Source organism: Saccoglossus kowalevskii, chromosome 9, assembly GCF_978046115.1.
Source record: "Saccoglossus kowalevskii chromosome 9, keSacKowa6.1, whole genome shotgun sequence".
NCBI lineage: Eukaryota > Metazoa > Hemichordata > Enteropneusta > Harrimaniidae > Saccoglossus > Saccoglossus kowalevskii.
The window spans coordinates 20,413,024-20,429,653 of record NC_140649.1 but is presented as its reverse complement, the minus strand read 5'-3'; the positions used below and the strand labels follow the sequence as shown (position 1 = coordinate 20,429,653).

The 16,630-nt window shown below is 35.9% G+C and overlaps 1 protein-coding gene across 1 annotated transcript; it reads right to left on the bottom strand.

Annotated features, from left to right (window-relative positions):
• Nucleotides 1-7,185: 7,185 nt before the first annotated feature.
• Nucleotides 7,186-16,630, bottom strand: LOC146738958 (uncharacterized). Its single transcript, XM_085503770.1, has 10 exons — nt 16,564-16,630; nt 16,112-16,256; nt 14,177-14,320; nt 13,838-13,951; nt 12,307-12,393; nt 11,879-12,076; nt 11,472-11,684; nt 9,339-9,488; nt 7,641-7,782; nt 7,186-7,521 (listed from the first exon to the last, which is right to left on the bottom strand). The coding sequence occupies exons 1-10, from the start codon at nt 16,591-16,593 to the stop codon at nt 7,446-7,448; spliced, it is 1,299 nt and encodes a 432-aa protein (XP_085359896.1). The 5' UTR covers nt 16,594-16,630; the 3' UTR covers nt 7,186-7,445.

The window sequence follows — 16,630 nt, the reverse complement described above, 5'->3', positions numbered from 1 at the left end:
GCCCCAAAAATCAGGGTAAATATGTTAGCTTTAAAAAATTATACACAGCGTCAAATAAAAGGAAATTTTATGGGATCAACCTTATACAAAGATATAATTACGTAATAGCCTGTCACATATTAAATAGGAATACCTCAGACAAACACCATCATGTTATATATCAAACTAAAGCTATATTGATGTAGCGTACAAGTATTACGTTGGATATTACATCGTATAATCCATTACTTATTGACATTATGAATTCATTAACTTTATTATACGTTATTCAAAATCATCAAATGGCATTTTCTGGGCAAATCCCGTCTATGATAAAATGAATTAGTCATGACATATTCATGTATTTGAAAATAAGTCTTTTTATGCTTTCTCAATATTTTATTTATTTATTAAACGTAAAATACAAAATCGACGACTGCACAATGGAGCGAATAGGCAGTTTCAAATACGTCTGCAGAACACGAAGGATATTGACAAAGTATAAATACGGGATGTACATGTTTTGGCAGATATAAGGATAAGTATTTAAATTGTGTATTATACCAAGGCCACACCGACTTAATTTTATTGATGACATCCGCGCGCATCAGTTTTCGCCTGGTCTCAAAAAAAAAAAAAAATCTCCGACGATGAGTCTCCACAGATCGGTTTTCTGTCCGGAACTTGCCGACTCATATTGTCGCAAAGCGCCGACTTGTCGTTAAACAGGTAAAACTCATTTTGGACTACCTCTAAACTCAAAACCAAACTCCGCACAGTTAGATGCGCGTTACGTAAAGCGCAAAGACCTATGGGAAGGAAATTGTCTCAAAACATGCCAATTTTGTCATAAATGATCCAACATGGCGATCCACGCCACCAAAATACGTGAGCATAAAAGTTCAGAGATAAAACGGAGGGATTGTTGTAGACTGGTACGCAATTGACGTTGGCCTGGGAGATGTGACGTTTACACAGCTATACGATGAGAGAAATGGGAGAGGAATAGAGATGTATGGTGGTCTAAAAGTCGAACAGACGAAAAGTCAGTTCCGTTGCTTTGTCCGCATTGAAGTCGACAAAACTGCAACGAAAGCAGCGGAAGCTCCTCGGCCGAAGTCCCCTTATTTTGATCATATGGCAAATTTTCATCAAGATACATGTACATAATTTTCTGCATCCAAATTTTTGTTGACTCTCTGTTGGTGTTTTTTTTTTTACAATATCGAGCCTCTTATAATTTGTTACATAGTTGAAGTAGTTTGTGTCTACACTTAGTCTATCTGAAGTGTCACTTTAAAAGCTGTAGTTTGAATGTCAAAGAAGTTAATTTTCAGGTTGCTGTTGACAAACTTATTGTTCATTTTTAATATTTTTTTCGATACAACACAGTAATTTTTTCTTTATTATTGAGTTGATGTGTATGCCTTTGGCAAAGCTAACATCTGTCTTATCCTCCTGCCTTTTCAAAATCAAAGATGATGATACCTGTGACAGTAATACAGAACGAGATGTGTACATCAACATGTGCCTCCTACAAATAAAGACTTGTTGGTTTTTTTGATACACTGTGGTTCAATTCGTAATAACAGTTCCGTAGTCCTGTGGTTTTAGCAACATTTTTTTTTTTTTGCAGGATTTTTTTTTCGCTCTCTCGCATTAGTTTTGGGGTCTTCAGAGGACGTCATCCATAAAATTAAATCAGTGTAGCCCAACTGTAATTTATGAGTGTAACATATAGGAATATTTTCAGAATAAAGAGGAATATCAGAACAATGCAATAGAACAACGAAGAATAAAATAGAATAGTGCTTTCTGACTTCCTTAAGGAAATCTGTCTAATATGGACCTTAACCCTGAACGATGAATTATGCATCAAATTTGGAGGTAGTATAAACTTGTGCAATGTCCTCGCATTAGAGGAAGCCGGTCTATTGTACATTTGAATTATTGGATAAATATCTGATAATTCTCGATGTTTTAGATTGGTATTAGACAGGGTCTACAGCTGGGTGGTGGTTTAATTTTTTTAAACATTCTCTGAGACCTATCAAAATCTTAGATTGATAGGAAAACGTATAACGTGTGGAGGTAAAACGAGGAATGTTGGCCGAATACACAATATAGGAACGGTAAAAGATAGTGTGAAACCTTTGTATTTTTTGGCAATCTCAAAAACTTATGCAAACACTACGGAATGCTAAATGCAGTGCCTATTCATCTCTCGCATAATAAATAAATAAATAAATGATTTTAATTAATATGTAGATAAACTTGGAAAGGTGCTACCGGATGTAAACGGCAACCTTGCAATTCTGCGACTGATGAATACCGAAGTACAACTTTCATAAAAAAGGTAAAATAATTCTCCGATAATTATCGATCTAAAACTTCGATAGTTAGGCAATCGGAGGATTTAAGGTTGGAACACCGTCCCTCGGGACGGTGGTTGGAACCACATCCAACAGACACGGATATTGTCAAATAATTGTCGAAGTATTAGAATGATACAATGGGCAACATTGTTCGATAATTCTCTGATAATTATCCTTCACGGACTTTCGAGCATCATGGCCGGACTACACTACAGTTGAATTTCAACTTTATTAACCCGCAGAACATCCTGGTTATATCAAGGTAGTACAAGGTCACGCACGACTATTCAGATTAAGTTTGACACAAGTATACTATGTGTCGGAACATGGGGGTGTCGGAACATAGTGGTGTCGGAACATAGATATGTCGGAACATAAAGCAATCCCCACTTCTCAGACACCCCCCTGTTCGCGCAAGCGCGGACATTGGCCGCTTACGCGGACCCAAAAGTGTCCCCCTCACTTTTCAGAATGGATCGACGCCCCTGGGTAGGCGAATGTACCGGCGACTGACTAAATATGCCGAGCCTACTTTAGATCATTTTTTATTATCCAAGAAACGTTCCGAGCGCCTGAGAGACCAGTATGAGTACTTTGTTCTGCCCCATTGTACCAGACGTCCACGCATTGTCTTCAGCAACCAACCACACGAATAAATCACCAGGTCTCTGAGGTATACACAGTGTCGGTAAATTTATAGGGCAAAATGAATAAAATGTTCGTGCTGGACAAGTTCCTTTTTACGTATCTTATTGACGTTATAGAAATCCACAAACGAAAATGGCTACCACTTGAAACGACGCCTCGTTAATGCACGCGATTTTTTTAACACACACATTAAATAAATCTCTCAAATAGCGCCCCCACAGGCGTAAAAAGGTTAACGCACGCATTTTTTTGCACACACATACGGAAAAAAATCTATTCAAAACAGCGCCCTCACAGGCGTAAATAAGTTAATGCACGCGTTTTTTTTCTTTTTACACACACGAAATTTTCATTCGACCTCACACACGCCATTTTTAAAAACACACACGTCATTTTTTAACACACGTCTTTTTAACACACACGTCATTTTTAAAAACACACACGTCATTTTTTAACACACGTCGTTTTTAACACACACGTCATTTTTAAAAACACACACGTCATTTTTAAACACACACGCCATTTTTAAAAACACACACGTCATTTTTGAACACGCACATCGTTTTTAAACACACGCCATCTTTAAAAACACAAACGTCGTTTTAAACACACACGTCATTTTTAAACACACACGTCATTTTTAAACACACGCCATTTTTAAAAAAAACACACACGTTATTTTTAAAACACACGTTTTTTAAAACACCCACGCCATTTAATACACACATTATAAATGATTTTTAAAGCACATACCATTAAAACGCACAGTCACGCCGTTTTTTTTAAAATGCACTCATCATTTTAAAATACACACGCCACGGCCTTTAGGTATTTTTTTATTATCCATGAAACGTTCCGAGCGCCTGTGAGACCAGTATGAGTACTTTGTTCTGCCCCATTGTACCAGACGTCCGAGCATTGTCTTCAGCAACCAACCACACGAATAAATCACCAGGTCTCTGAGGTATACACAGTGTCGGTAAATTTATAGGGCAAAATGAATAAAACGTTCGTGCTGGACAAGTTCCTCTTTACGTATGTTATTGACGTTATAGAAATCCACAAACGAAAATGGCTACCACTTGAGACGACGCCTCCACAGGCGTGAATAGGTTATGCACGCGATTTGTTTAACACACAAATGAAATAAATCTCTCAAATAGCGCCCCCACAGGCATAAAAAGGTTAACGCACGCGTTTTTTTGCACAAACACACACCAAAAAAAATCATTCAAAACAGCGCCCCCACAGGCGTAAATAAGTTAATGCACGCGTTTTTTTTCTTTTTACACACACGAAATTTTCATTCGTCGTCACACACGCCATTTTTAAAAACACACACGTCATTTTTTAACACAAACGTCATTTTTAAAAACACACACGTCATTTTTAAACACACACGTCATTTTTAAACACACGCCATTTTTAAAAACACACACGTCATTTTTTAACACACACGTCGTTTTTAAACACACGCCATTTTTAAAAACACACACGTCGTTTTTAAACACACATGTCATTTTTAAACACACACGTCATTTTTAAACACACGTCATTTTTTAACACGCACGTCGTTTTTAAACACACGCCATTTTTAAAAACACACACGTCGTTTTTAAACACACGCATTGTTTTTACACACACGTTATGTTTTTAAACACACATTATTTTTAAAATACACGTGTCCTTTTAAACACACAGGTTTTTTTTTAAATACACATAATTGTAAACACACGCGTCATTTAAAGACACACATCATTTTTAATTCACGCGTCATTTTTAAAACACACGTTTTTTAAAAACACCCACGCCATTTAATATACACACATGATTTTTTAAAGCACATACCATTAAAACGCACAGTCACGCCGTTTTTTTTAAATGCACACATCATTTTAAAACACACACGCCACGGCCTCCAATACGGACGTAATTTTGAATTATTAGGACGTTTTCTTCTAGTATACACAAAATAATAAATTTACATTCCGCGCCTCGTAATTCAAAATTAATATTTGTATTTGCATTCTAAAATTATTTTGTCAATTTGACAATTTAAATCGATAATAAACTTAAAATCTTACGTAAAAATGATAATTGCCAATCGAAATGTAATTTACATTCGTAATTTCACTTCGCTTTAATAGATTTACATTTGCAGCCTTACTTCTACCTTTGAAATAAAATGCTATTTGTGCCCAATCGCATTTGTAATTTTTCTTTCAAAAATGAATTTATAATGCATTTTTATTTCAGTTTTGAAAATGACTTTAATTTCTCATTTTAATTTTTAAAATTAATGATTAATTAAATTTTTTTTTTACCTTTATTACTTAACCTTTTGAAACAGCCGTTTAGTGTGTGTTTTTTTTTTTTTTTGGTTAGGATCAGTATATTATTATGCAAATAAATGGAATGGTATAAAACGAATCTCGTGTGCAATTCGTGTTGAGTGACGCATCGTTTTTATTGATGCTCCGGGTAAGTTTGTTCTCAACATGTGTATGCTTTAAGTAGCCAGAAGTGTTATCTATTTCCTTCGTGTTTTCACTATACGACAGATGGTAGCCGTAAGTTCGTTCCTGGATGTCATCGCCAGTTCAGTGCTTTGAAGAGGCGTTCCGAAGAAGGACGTGGTATCTCAAGTCGCGTGCTGGTTGTCGTGGACTTTATTGCCCATGTCAACTGGGATGAAGTGATTTGTGCTCTGCTCTACTGCTGTGTCGGAACGAATCGAATCAATGCCTTAAAATCGTAAATTTTTGAGAAGTGACTTTTGTTTGAGCTTGTTTACGATATGTGTATTGTATAAATAGATTTTGATTTTTTGTTTGACAATTTTATTCGATTATATGGCGGATTGTATTTATCACGTGGATGGGTTCACAGAATATTTGCAAAAATAAAATAAAAGCTTTTTTAAAGTGAAGTGAAATTACAAATGTATATATTGCATTTCGATTTTCATTTTTGCTCATGCTTGTAAGTTTGATATCAATTTTCACTTGTGAAATCGACGAGATAAATTTAAAATGCAAATACATTAACGAATGCGCAAAATACGGGAAAAAATTAAATGACAAAACACATGATTCTTTCTAAAAGCATGGCCGTGACCATCTTCGGTTGCTGTAATTTTTCAACAGACATTAAACAATTATTAACAGCAACTGTACGGATATATGAAGACTTGTCTCCCCGATGTGACAATCATGACAGGTGCTCGCGCCGCATAAGTTAAATATCATTGTAGTTTTCAGTATCTGTATTGACATTATTGTTTCGATTGTCGCTGTATTCGAGACCTGTTCTTACTAGGATTTTCAACATTTGGAATTTTTATATCTAAATTCGCTTCAAATTTGGTAGATAGGTCGATATGTTCGAGTGGTTTCTCCTACGTTCAAACGCCATTAGAGGAATGTCGTCGGGATTTACTGTCATGAATTAGTTTTCGTGTATCTGTTGACTGACTTAGTTAGCTAGTTACTAGTGAATGGCTGTGTTATATCTGTCATCATTTAGGCTCATGCGAGGTCCTGGACGGAACTTGACTCAGTGATTTGGAACTAATTTTGATATAACCGTTGCCATCCGGATCGCTATTTCTGACAGTTGGTATTCGCAGTTAGTAATATAGTGAACGATTAATCAAAAGATATGACGTGTTCAGTACTTAGTTTGATTGGCTATGTGTAAGTTGAATGTGTGAAGGCCACGCCTTAGAGTCTTTTAACTTCTTTGTAATTGGTTAAGGTTTTAAAAGTGAATAAAGAGAGTTTTGAGTTGGTCTTGGCGAGAACACCACGAGAGACGCAGTCTTGGGTCAGCCTTGCGATAGTCTTGGGGACTTTTCCCTAGGGCGCTGTGTCTTATAGAGTACACGGCTGACCGACTAAAGACGAGAGTTGATACGTATTTCGTTGTGTGCGTCTATTTGACTGTAAAGTTTAAGTGACTTTCCCGTCCGGTTCCTCAAGCAGACGTGATATAGAGACAGACGGTATTCCCCCCTGACACGTGTTGGGGAACCCCAGACCAGGAGAAGAATTCCCCCTGATATTACATTGACTGAGGGCGTATTGTGATTTAGCCCATATTATGTGACAGACTCTTGCTGACAGCTGCGCACCATTTAAACAACGTAAATGCAAGAAAGACAAAATACCATTAAAAACGTAAGCACGTTTTAGGGGTGTTTATTATGTGGAGCACACAAGAAGATAAACAAAAGAACAGAAAAGAATAAAACAATACACACGATTTTTAACAAATGCGAGAATATAACCCACAATGGTTAAAACGATTATTTCCGAAAACATGTTTAATGTGAAAAACAATATGTGAACTTGTAGCGGCAAGGACAGTAACATATAATATCAGCGATGCTTATTAGTGAAACATTAGAATAAACTGTTCAGCAGGGAAATCAATTAATTCATTTTATTCATCGTATTCACAAATAAAATGACTCAGGTGAAAACACGGTACATCGTTCCACATTAGATTCAACGCGTGTCTGAAATAAAGAAACATAATATCAAGTATAAATAATTTGAAAATACCTCTATGAGTATATGGTATAATATATTTACCAGTCAAACGTACATGTTCGGTACAATATGATCATGTACTTACATTGCCACTGCACAGTCTTCGTGATTTGCATCACTTGGTTCCAAAGGACTCTGCCTCCAATTGACAAATATAAGCGGAGTGCCATCTGCGTATACATACTGACTTTCAGTTCTGATATCGTTCACCCCGGTCCACCAGCCCCCTGATAGCACAATAATTATAAAAAGTTGAATATACGACGGAATTATCATGTCACGTAATCGTAAAGGTGGTTGATAGAAAAGGCGTGGACATATTCACGTCACAAGTATTAACCATCTGTACGTATAATAAGTGAAACAGGATATATAATCAGATTGCCAGAAACAGTGAATCTATAATTATGAATCATGTGCTAATTACTTTTAACAACGTGGTCAATTTATAATAATATGTAAACACGTTAATGGCGTGCAAGTACGCTCTGGGTCGCAATAATGTTCAATGATTGGCAAAATATAAACAATCTTAGTGGTTATTATCTCACTGTCGATAAGACTTGATATTTGTTTTCTAACCAATTCAAATAGACGTTAGATTATATGAAAGATCCCAAATGTCTTCAACTTTCCACTGTAAGATTTCAGAGATTATGGATTACCCAAAATGAACTGTAAAATACCCAAATATCCATATTAACAACTTTCAGTAGGAATGAAATTTCAACGAATCATTCAAGCTTCATCACGCTCTATTGCTTCACTCGAATGTTCAACCAAAATATGTCCTAAACATCTATTTTTTAAATGAAAATAGGACTTCTGAATAAGTGACGTCAGCCTTTTTAAAAGTGCTATATATCAAGTGTCAATGATTCAACAATCTATGAATACTTTTGTGACAAATTATGAAATAACCAGTCTGTTTTGCAGTATACTAGAATTGCCCATTGATAACGTATTCAACAAATTTGGAAAGGGAAATTTGTTGCTAGTCGAATTTTTCTGCATTCGAAGGAAGCTGAATTTAAAAAAAATGTTAAAAACAAATGGTATACAACAAATATCCCACTTTTCTCTGTGTAAAGTGTCAGTGGAAAAGTTTGGGCACAATTTTGAAACCGAAGGTAGATTGAATTTGACCTTGTATTTGCCTATAAAATGAGTAAAATGTATGTAATTGAAAGACTATAGTAAACACCATGGTTCGGGGAATGTAGATGTTACTGAGCTATGTGATCGAATTCGAGTAAGCACTAATTTTCAATTACAATTCACTATTTCGACATTGGGTAATTACATTTATTTGACATGTTCGCGTAGTTATAATGTATAGCAATGATACTGTTCTTGAATTTAGACGCTGTTGTATTTATTGTATCATATTAAGCGTATGTTGAGGTATAGTGTTACATAGTTCCATATTTGGCGATATATTATTTTGTAGGATTATTTCTGTTATATTTCTTGTTGTTTTTTTACGTAACAGGGTTAATTTCGTTTTTAATCGTCAACTGTATATGAAACTATTATACGAACATCACCAGTCAATTAATTACTTCAAACCAATATCCATTATCCGGGAACACAGTCATTGTGTCGACGTAGCTGGGAATAACGCAGTCTTATACTGATTATGTTAGTGAGAGTGAGCCCCAAATTACATTAACATCTACCACCCAGTATTTTGAGACTGTAACTTGAATTAAACTGATCTGATACACAGGATTTATATCACCTAATACTATCAGGTTATATCTTTCCAGCATTTATTACTTACAATAAATTCCGTATTGTTGAATAAGTTGATGCAGGTAAGCATTTTCTTCTGCATTTCGTATCTTTGCCAAATGTGCCCCTCTTGCATGGCAAGACGCATTTGCTTGATTCCAGTCTAAATTATCATAGTCCAGTTCGTATCGTCTGCGAGCTGTAACAGAATTAAAATACTTAGAGTTAGTCAAATGTAATTTCTGATGTAACATGTTCGATGTCACATGTATAAAATAATGGTAAGTATATTTCACCTTAAATACAGTTAAGTGATATGCTGTCTTATGTTTAATTCCTCGTAAATGAAAACAAATAGCTGTCTCCCCATTAATGTTGTAAAACAGGTGTTCAAAATAATAAATCAACTCATGAGATTTACCATCTCTGGGAATAAACATGTACATGATTCTAACCATTCAAAAGTGAATATGCCAGAGCACACGTACTGAGCTCAAATTCGTCTCTGTAAAGCTGATTTGCTATAATTATTTCACCGACTATAGAAGTAGACGTCCCAGTTCAACCTTCCCAGTTGTCAGTGACACCCCATGGATACATTGTTACAGTGTACATAATGCGTATACAGTTAGATCAGCTTCTTTAACCAATGAAAGGCAAAATCAGAGAATAATATTTTAGTACAGTCATATATTTGTTCTATGCTAAACAGGCCGTTTCATACAGTATATAGCCTTAAAGTAATCCTACACTAATGTTCTAGTGGATAGAGCTATATGTTTTACTATACAAACTATGAGGCTGATCATTGCTGTTTTGGAACCTCTCGACAAATGCAGGTTGAAGAATAATACAAAATGTGATAACGAATAAATTGGATTTTTACACATTTTATTCAGTTTTGATTTTAACCACATGCTACCCTGACCTACAAGGCCATTCGTTTATTGACGACTGTGGGTAAAATATTTGTTGGTTCGCATGGTGGTGATACTGATGAGCAAAATTATTGTTTTTAAAAAAATAGATCAGATTGTAATATAGTTTTTCTCCTTTCAATACATTTTCCAAATCATCTAGAACCTGAAGCACATACGCGGAGTTTTTGAAAAGAAATTTTCTTTGTCAGTGTATGTGTTAAACCAAGGGCTTTTAAAAGTTATGCATGCAGATAAAATGAGTTGTGAATGATTATGCTAGCACTGTCACACAGATGGCATCACTGTAACGTGTCTGATTTTGAGGTCGGGTATGTTAGAGATATTGTTTGATTCTAACTTAAAGTGATTCAATACGGGTGTAACCAATTTTTCGAAATATACTTATTTTTTTCAAATCACTTGTTTGTACATTTTTACTGATCCGACTGTGTGCTAAAGGATTGTACTTGTCGATTTCTTATATCGTTGGTGTATATTGTTAAATTATACTTTGTTATATGTCTTGAAAACCCGTAAAGACACGTTTACTGTAGTTTGCAAATCTGTTGTTAATCATATTTATTTTCCTCTTTAAGATTTTTGTGTATAATTTGTATGTTATGTTCCACCTTGATGTCGTTCTGGGCTTGGCTCAGAGTAAGGAACATTTCTGTCGAGTATAGGTATGGGGAAGTGCTCAATTTGATACAATGGCGAATACGAAGAGATTAATGTGAAAAAAGGGTGTTTCCGGGTTTTATAATGTGAAGTAATGGTGAAATAGTGGTCGCTTGCAATTAAGTTATTCATGGTGCCATAGTTTTCCGCCATGAACTGCACATTAAACATTTATAGTAATCGATAATATCTGCCAATTACCTAGCTTTTATAAATATTATATTGTGATCGTGGTAATATAATGTCATATCACCAAACAACTGAAGTGGTGCTGGCTAAAGGACTGTTAATATGAGATGTTAATAAAAATATTGCTAAGAAAGTTACAATTTCTGACGAACCATGACCATGACACTCGAAGCTGGTCGAGTGATAAAAAGGTTATCATTAAAAAGGTTATTATTATGATCGCTTATCTGTAGAACAGGTTGATACTCGTGTCGCAATACACTATATACTCCACGCACCCACTTGTATCAAGTGATGTCAGATGGTAGGTTATTTATCACACCTTCCCTATTCTCAATGCTTCTACACTAAGATCACTAAAACCATATTAACATTATACATGTCGACTTACTTACCTGGGGCATAAATCTCAACTTCACAGAGACTCAGAATGTTGGTAGTTTCCTGTAACATGAAAGTGACATATCTCCCTCTGGTTGCCGTGTCACAGTTAAACTCTACTGTAGCTTGCAGGGCACTTTGTGCATCTACAATACTTCCACACTGAACAGCAGCGTCACGCTCTGCTGTGTAACCAACGAGAGCCACGGCGTTTTCTAGTCTTTCAGCTGCAATATAATAATATTATCAATGATTGCTTAGAGATATATAAAATGCAATGTGATGTTGTAAATTAGGACTTTGTTTTCTAGAATAACAATTCTTAGCATTGGATGTGTTATCAAATGTACGGAATATTTCACTTCAGCTAAACTACGACAGTTTAAAATACAATCGCAAATGCAAGAAAAAACAAACCTACCACAGCAATCTTGCCTATTAGTGACAACGATCTGATGAATGCAGTGATTTTCCATTAGATCAATCTGCCACCACGGTTCGTATTCTTCAACTGTGCGCATACAAGCAGTCAAAATTCCATCGATGGCATTCACAGCCTCATAGAGTCCCTCTGTTGAGCTCTGACTAACGAGTTTTTGTATTGCCACATTGACCGACCCTAAATAACGGACAAGTAGACCTGATAAGTGATAATTTTTATAATGTATATTCAAACAGCCAATAAACCAATAAGTTTTTTATTTAAACATTTACAATTAAATCACACGCTTTATTCAATGTCGTGTCAGAATTCAAAATTGTGAGTAGTGTTGTAGCATGGTAGTCAGATTTTTTGTTCTCTATATCACTATAAATATTTTTAATTTATATGATTTTCCCATGTCCTACCTGAATTACAATCACATGAGTAGCTATCAAACCCATCTATACATGCTCCTCCATAACAATCGGCTATATTAACACAGTTATCTGGGTCTGTGGATGACATAATTTGACTTATCACTTAAATCTAGATCCACTTATGTCATATACATGACATATGACAACATTAATATGTGGCATACATAATAGTTGGTTTTAGATTGTTAGACAAATCAATAATAATAATATGTAATAACCAATATTATTACATATGTACTGCAGTTTATTTTGATTCGTCCATGAAATCAAAATCGGTATTTCCACAACCCATATGCAAATGAGGTCTGAGAGCAAACAAAGTAGTCCCTTCAGGAGTACAGTTTTTCGAAATAAACAATATTTAGAAGTATGATATTTTCCCCTTGGGGAACATGAATATACTTGCCGAGTGAAATGAAATTTGAACAACAGTAATGGTACTTTTAGGCAGTCACTTATTTTGGCCCAAACTAATTTGCATATCACCCATGCAATAACGTTTTCGGTATTTTCACGGTCGATATGCAAATGAACATGGTATTTTCATTGGCTACCGAACTATTTTTATTTTGTAAACACATTTTCGTCTGCTATTTTTATCCAGTTCAAATCGTTCAACAACATTTTTGGCATGTCAGGTGTACATCACATGGAATACTACGATTGGGAGAACTTAATGTATGTTGACCACCTGGAAATTGAGTTTTATAAACCTTGAAGGGCTCTCAGAAGATCCACCAGCAGTAAAATCAGCGATTACTATGCAGCCGCAACCATCAGCATCGAGATACCAGGTTTCTGCTGGCGACGTTGCGTCGTTACTCAGTTCCAAATAAAAATTACCAACGCCAAAAGAGCAACATTTTAACCGGTAATCAAGACTCAGTCAATCCACGACCAGCAAGCAACATCACACACGAAGTTGTAGCGTGCGGCTCAGCGACAACCACTGTCGACGAAAGTCATCCCGTCAGTGGTTGCACGGCATGTTTGCGGAACTTTTAACTTCAACATAAACTGTGCATCATAGTCGTCCAGTTCAAGTTCTGGTTCTGTCGTGTTCCCAACTAAACGTCAACGAGTTATTTATTCGGACAGTGACTCAGATTAGACGTCTGATTATTTTAATTTCAAACAAACAGTGACACGCGTTCTCCGGGCGCGTTCTACACTGACACGCGCTGCTAGGGCGTAACACTTATATTGGAACATATTAATGGGCAATGGGGTTCCCCGACCTAAATTCCATCCCGGTTTGCACGTTCTTTCTTTAATACGAAATAATCAAGTATGGAACATATGTAATAATAACAGAACCCCACACCCTCCCCGTGGCTTTCGTTGCGTATGGAAGTTATTTTCACTCGAGATGCGGTGTATTCTGCTGTACTTTCACTCGCTTCGCTCGTGAAAGTACGGCCGCAGGATACACCGCATCACTCGTGAAAATAACTTCCATACGTAACGAAAGCCACGGGGAGGGTGTGGGGTTCTGTCATATTAAGTATAATATACATACTAATCTCACAGTGGTCGCCAGTGGTTCCGGCCAAACAGCTGCATGTGTAACCATTTAAACCATCTTCACACGTACCACCATTCAAGCATGGGTTTGATGAGCATTCATCAATAGCTTGGTACGTAAAATGTATACAATGGTTATTTAGGCTTAGGGTTAATAGCCATTGTATAAATAAACACATTTGCAAAAGATTTTCCGTGCATCGTATTATAACTGATATTTAGTCGATGATTACTAACAGAATATGCTGTTTGATTCGAACACATACATGGTGATTGTACACAATTTTCTAACAGTGTGCTACACATTGTCCTACCAAATCGGGTTAACCCTTACCAATTTCACAGAGCTTTCCAGTGTATCCACTGACACAGATGCATGACATGTCGGTATTGCTGGCACACGTGCCGTTGTTGTAGCACATGCATGCCTTCTCGCTTGTTGCTGGCTGAGCTGTACTCACTGTTCTATTTGTTCCATCTGTAATAAAATGTATTGAATAAGGTTGGTTGTTTCAATACGTTGGTGGGAAATACCTTTGAAGGTATGTTGTGTAAAGTCAGGTCACGTGAGAAAGTATTGTATGCGAACGTTTTGAACTTCGATAGACAACTGCGAAACATAGTACAGAACTCGTTCATATGTTGTGTGTTACTCTTTGAGTGCATGAATATATCCAACATATAATAAGAAAATGTATGGTCGCATCGTTTATACAACGTTTATACAACGGTACCCACAATGCCATAGTCATCGTGAAGTGTTGCCATCGATTGTTCTTGTAATGTTGATGTAATAGGATGTGTCAAATTATTCTCCGCGCAATCATTTTTAGGTATTTATTAGATTTTGAAAACATACGTGCTATCACGTTAATAGATGTATTCTTCGTTCCAAATGTGAATATACACATACATTCGAACACCAAATACAACTGCTTAATTACATGATAGCTCAAAATATCCGAGGTCAATAAGATTTTCAAGCGCAACAAATGTACACGAGTAAACCCCGTGTGTTGATCGATGATTTAACAAACAACAGGACAGATTAAAAAGTTGTTGGCAACGCGAACCCAAGTTTTCATTGAACGCCTCCTTCAAAGCCTCTGCGAATAATTCATTTCGCCCAGCTATACTTTGATCAATAAATTTGCCTCAATGACTCAAATTAGTTGACATTATTAAGTTATGCTCCAGTATCATAATGATTATGGTGCTTTGAAAAGCTTGTAAGTAAAAAGTGTTAGCACGAAGTTCTTTTCTAAAATCTCTTCTATGACCACTATAAGCTAATGTGCTTCCAAACGCGTTCTACGAGACTGGTGATACGCTACCGCATTGGCATCTAGTAATAAGCTAATCATCTTATTATGTCATTTTTACATTATCAAATCAATCATAGCTACTTTAGCGATACTCTCGCGAATGAAAAACTCCACGAATACGCAACATAATTTGGGAGGTAAGTGGGTACTTTTAAACAGCAAATGTTGATAATTCGACGGGATAACATAACATAAACTAACATATCAAACGCAACAAATGTGCAAGATTACGCATCGGGTTTATAATTACATCCACCAGTACTGAATGAGAAGTTATTAGGTGTGCTTTGTTCAATTCATATGTCTCAATTGATATAATTTATTTCACAAATTGTGTGGTTTGTGGCTATATTTATTTAACGTCGATCACAATCAAGCGTTGCACAAGTGCGCCCGAAGATAATCTTCTATGAAAGGTAGCATTCTCATTGACTTTTTATTTTGAATGTATTTCCATGACGATAAATATAACAATACAGTTGATGTATTGCAAAGTTTTCATTGTTTGTCATATGCTGATAATATGACGTGCGCGTTTTTCCTTCAATGTACAATAATTGTATTGTTTCCCAAAGTTATTTGTGCGAAGAATGTAAAACGCCGTTGAATATCGAATATTGAACAATAATTTAATCACTAGTAACCATAACTGTCAGGCTATTAGAAGTGCTGATTATAAATAAAATGCAATTATTTATAATGTCAATTGTATTTGCTTAGTAAATATAAAACTACTACTTATATGATGATGCTCAATAAACCAAACATACGTATGGCCTTTGTAATTGATTGTGAAACATAGTATATTCGGCCATGTTAGTATTTACGGTATAACACATGTTTTAAATTAGAATAAATGTAATAACACACTAACGATTCATAAATTATGCTATACACTATTAGACATTCTAATTTATGTGCGTATTGTTTTGTATGTAACTTACTGTACGCGTCGAAGTATGGCTCCGCTTCATGGGAAGTTAAGACGACCCTGGCTGTCACTCCTACTGCTGCTAACGTCGCAGTAACTACGAATGTCGAGGCAACAATTCTAGCGATACGTGAAGATTTGTTTATTATATTCTGATCCTATCACATAAATGCATATACAAATTACGTTTAAATCAAGTGTTAATTAAATATAACAACAGGCAAACGAACAAACAAGAAATAAACCCGCAAAAAAGAGATTCGAAATTGGGATCTGGGCAACGACTTCGATTCAGTTAGCAGGTGTACTGCTCACCACGCCACACTCGCAGTCTTGAAACTGTTTTTGGCGTGTGATGAAATGTGGGTTCCCAACGAGTAGATACAAGTACGCAAACCTCAGATATAACAAACAACATGTACTAGTAACTTAAATGGACATATGAGTGTAATCGAAATATCTTACTTCTTCGTCTCCAGGTAGAATCTTGTTCATCTTGCACTACAATGAGTTACTAAATAATATATGTTTA